The sequence below is a fragment of the Otolemur garnettii genome, unplaced genomic scaffold (genome assembly GCF_000181295.1).
Source record: "Otolemur garnettii isolate 467f Iridium unplaced genomic scaffold, OtoGar3 scaffold00094, whole genome shotgun sequence".
NCBI classification, from domain to species: Eukaryota; Metazoa; Chordata; class Mammalia; order Primates; family Galagidae; genus Otolemur; species Otolemur garnettii.
Window position 1 is genome coordinate 8,047,927 of NW_003852489.1, and position 2,049 is coordinate 8,049,975.

The 2,049-nt window shown below is 37.4% G+C and overlaps 1 protein-coding gene across 1 annotated transcript in view; it reads right to left on the reverse strand.

Moving 5' to 3' along the window:
• The window catches only part of AP2B1 (adaptor related protein complex 2 beta 1 subunit), a 132,686-nt gene that overhangs the window by 124,958 nt on the left and 5,679 nt on the right, over positions 1–2,049 (reverse strand). Inside the window, exon 2 of the mRNA XM_012808758.1 lies at positions 387–446. Within this exon, the coding sequence (XP_012664212.1) occupies positions 387–423 (37 nt within the window). The 5' untranslated portion in view covers positions 424–446. The remainder of the gene's footprint in view (positions 1–386; positions 447–2,049) is intronic.

Below are 2,049 nucleotides of genomic sequence, written 5' to 3' on the forward strand. Positions count from 1 at the left end.
TTTTTACACACATTGCTTTAATTGTATTCTTTGTTATAAGATTTTTATCTCTAAGCAAAAATTAAAAAGAGAAGAAATATGCTTCTTACTTTTTGCCCTCCTCAGATCTATCAATCTCTAATGGATCAGTGTTGATTTCAAATAGCCAAAAGGAGTCCCTTCTTTTCACTAAAACAGAACCTTCAAGTCAAAATGATGTACATCCCATCTTTGAAAACCTTTACATTAATAATTTACTCAAATACATTTATCTGCAGAAGTAGATTTCCAATAATGCAGTCCACAAAATGAATGTCTAGAGGAAGAGGTCAATTCTTCCATTTGAGACAATCTCACACTATAACTTTTGACAAATTTCAAAGATTTGATCAGGTTCTCACACTTACCTTTTTTATTGGTTGTGAAGTACTTGGAGTCAGTCATGATTTGGGATCTTCAATGTGCACCTATAGCAAGAGAAAATCCAACAAGGCATCCAATTAATTTTTTTTAAAATGGTCTTCTGTCATCTAAGCTGCAACTCCTGAGTTCAAGCAATCCTCCTGCCTCAGCTTCCCAAGTAGCTGGTACTATAGGTGCATGCCACCATGTCTGGCCCACTCAGTTTTGAGAACACTTCTATTTAAGAATATCTTGACTCAAAAATTAGTATCTTCTTCCTTTCTACCATCATTGCTGAAGGGATGCAGAAAAAAATTAAGAATGTACTTCCTGCCTCAAGGAACTAAAAGCACAAAATCTAAAGGCCAAACTCAATCAGGTAATAATTTGAACCTACAGCTTTGTGATTTTTATCTACAATTAGCTCCTCAAAACCTTCAAGAGTTTAAAGCTAGACCTTTTTGTAATTACATATTCAATTAATCACTCAAACATTTAAGACAAGGAAAAGTTTGTTTTGAAAGATCTCCCCATTACTTTCCACTCAGGAAAATCTGGTTACTCCCTTTTCTCAAGTTGGTGTTACTGAAGCAGTCTAAGGTCAAAAAAGAATTTAGCCAACATGGTAGACATTATGTGCAACCTTCAGTAAAAAAGAGTATTTCAGTTTCAATTTTTACACACATTGCTTTAATTCCTTCAGGAAAAATACAGTCTAAATTAATAGGACAATATCCTTTCACAATGAACATCTAGAGTGGCAAAACATACACATGGATTTTCTTTTTAATTGTGGCTTTCTTATTTCTAATAATCTACATTTAGCCCAACAGTATACATTTATATTAAAAACAAGGCAAAAGACTGATGTGTGTGTACTTAGTCACACTGAGCATAAGACAATCAGAAGTGGTACTACAACTTAGAAGAATGTGGATCTCAGCCTCAACTTTAACTCATCTGTCCCAATTCCCAGGAGAATTAATCCAGCTGCCACATGGCAAAAACAGCACAGTATGGACTGGTCACCTTTCTCCCAGAATAATGAAACAATGTTTTCTGATTGTACTTCATTTTCTTTAAATATATTAAAATACTCCTTCTGGGCCAGGCATGATGGCTCACACTTGTAATCCTAGCACTCTGGGAGGCCGAGGCGGGTGATTGCCTGAGTGTCATGGGTTCAAGATCAGCCTGAGCAAAGAGTGAGACCTCATCTCTAAAAATAGCCAGGCATTGTGGCAGGCACCTGTTAGTCCCAGCTACTTGGGAGGCTGAGACAAGAGAATCACTTGAGCCCAAGAGTATGAGGTTGCTGTGAGCTGTGATGTCACTGCACTCTACCAAGGGTGACAAAGTCGGAGTCTGTCTCAAAAAAATAAAAAAATTCCTTCTGCACTCAAATATGGACATCTCATTCCTTCCTTCCATCATCATTAATGATACCTATTACTAGCTTCAGGACAAGACACCCTGGCACCTGCTCATTACTAGCAGGTCAATGTAGCATGCAGGATAATATATTTGGCAAAGTTGGGAGATGACGTATTTAGCAAACAATGATAAATGTGAATTTGGAAGAAAAGACCTAAGCACCAAACAAATCAATGTAATTAAAGAAAAGCCAGGCTCGGCGCCTATAGCTCAACCGGCTAAGGCGCCAGCCAC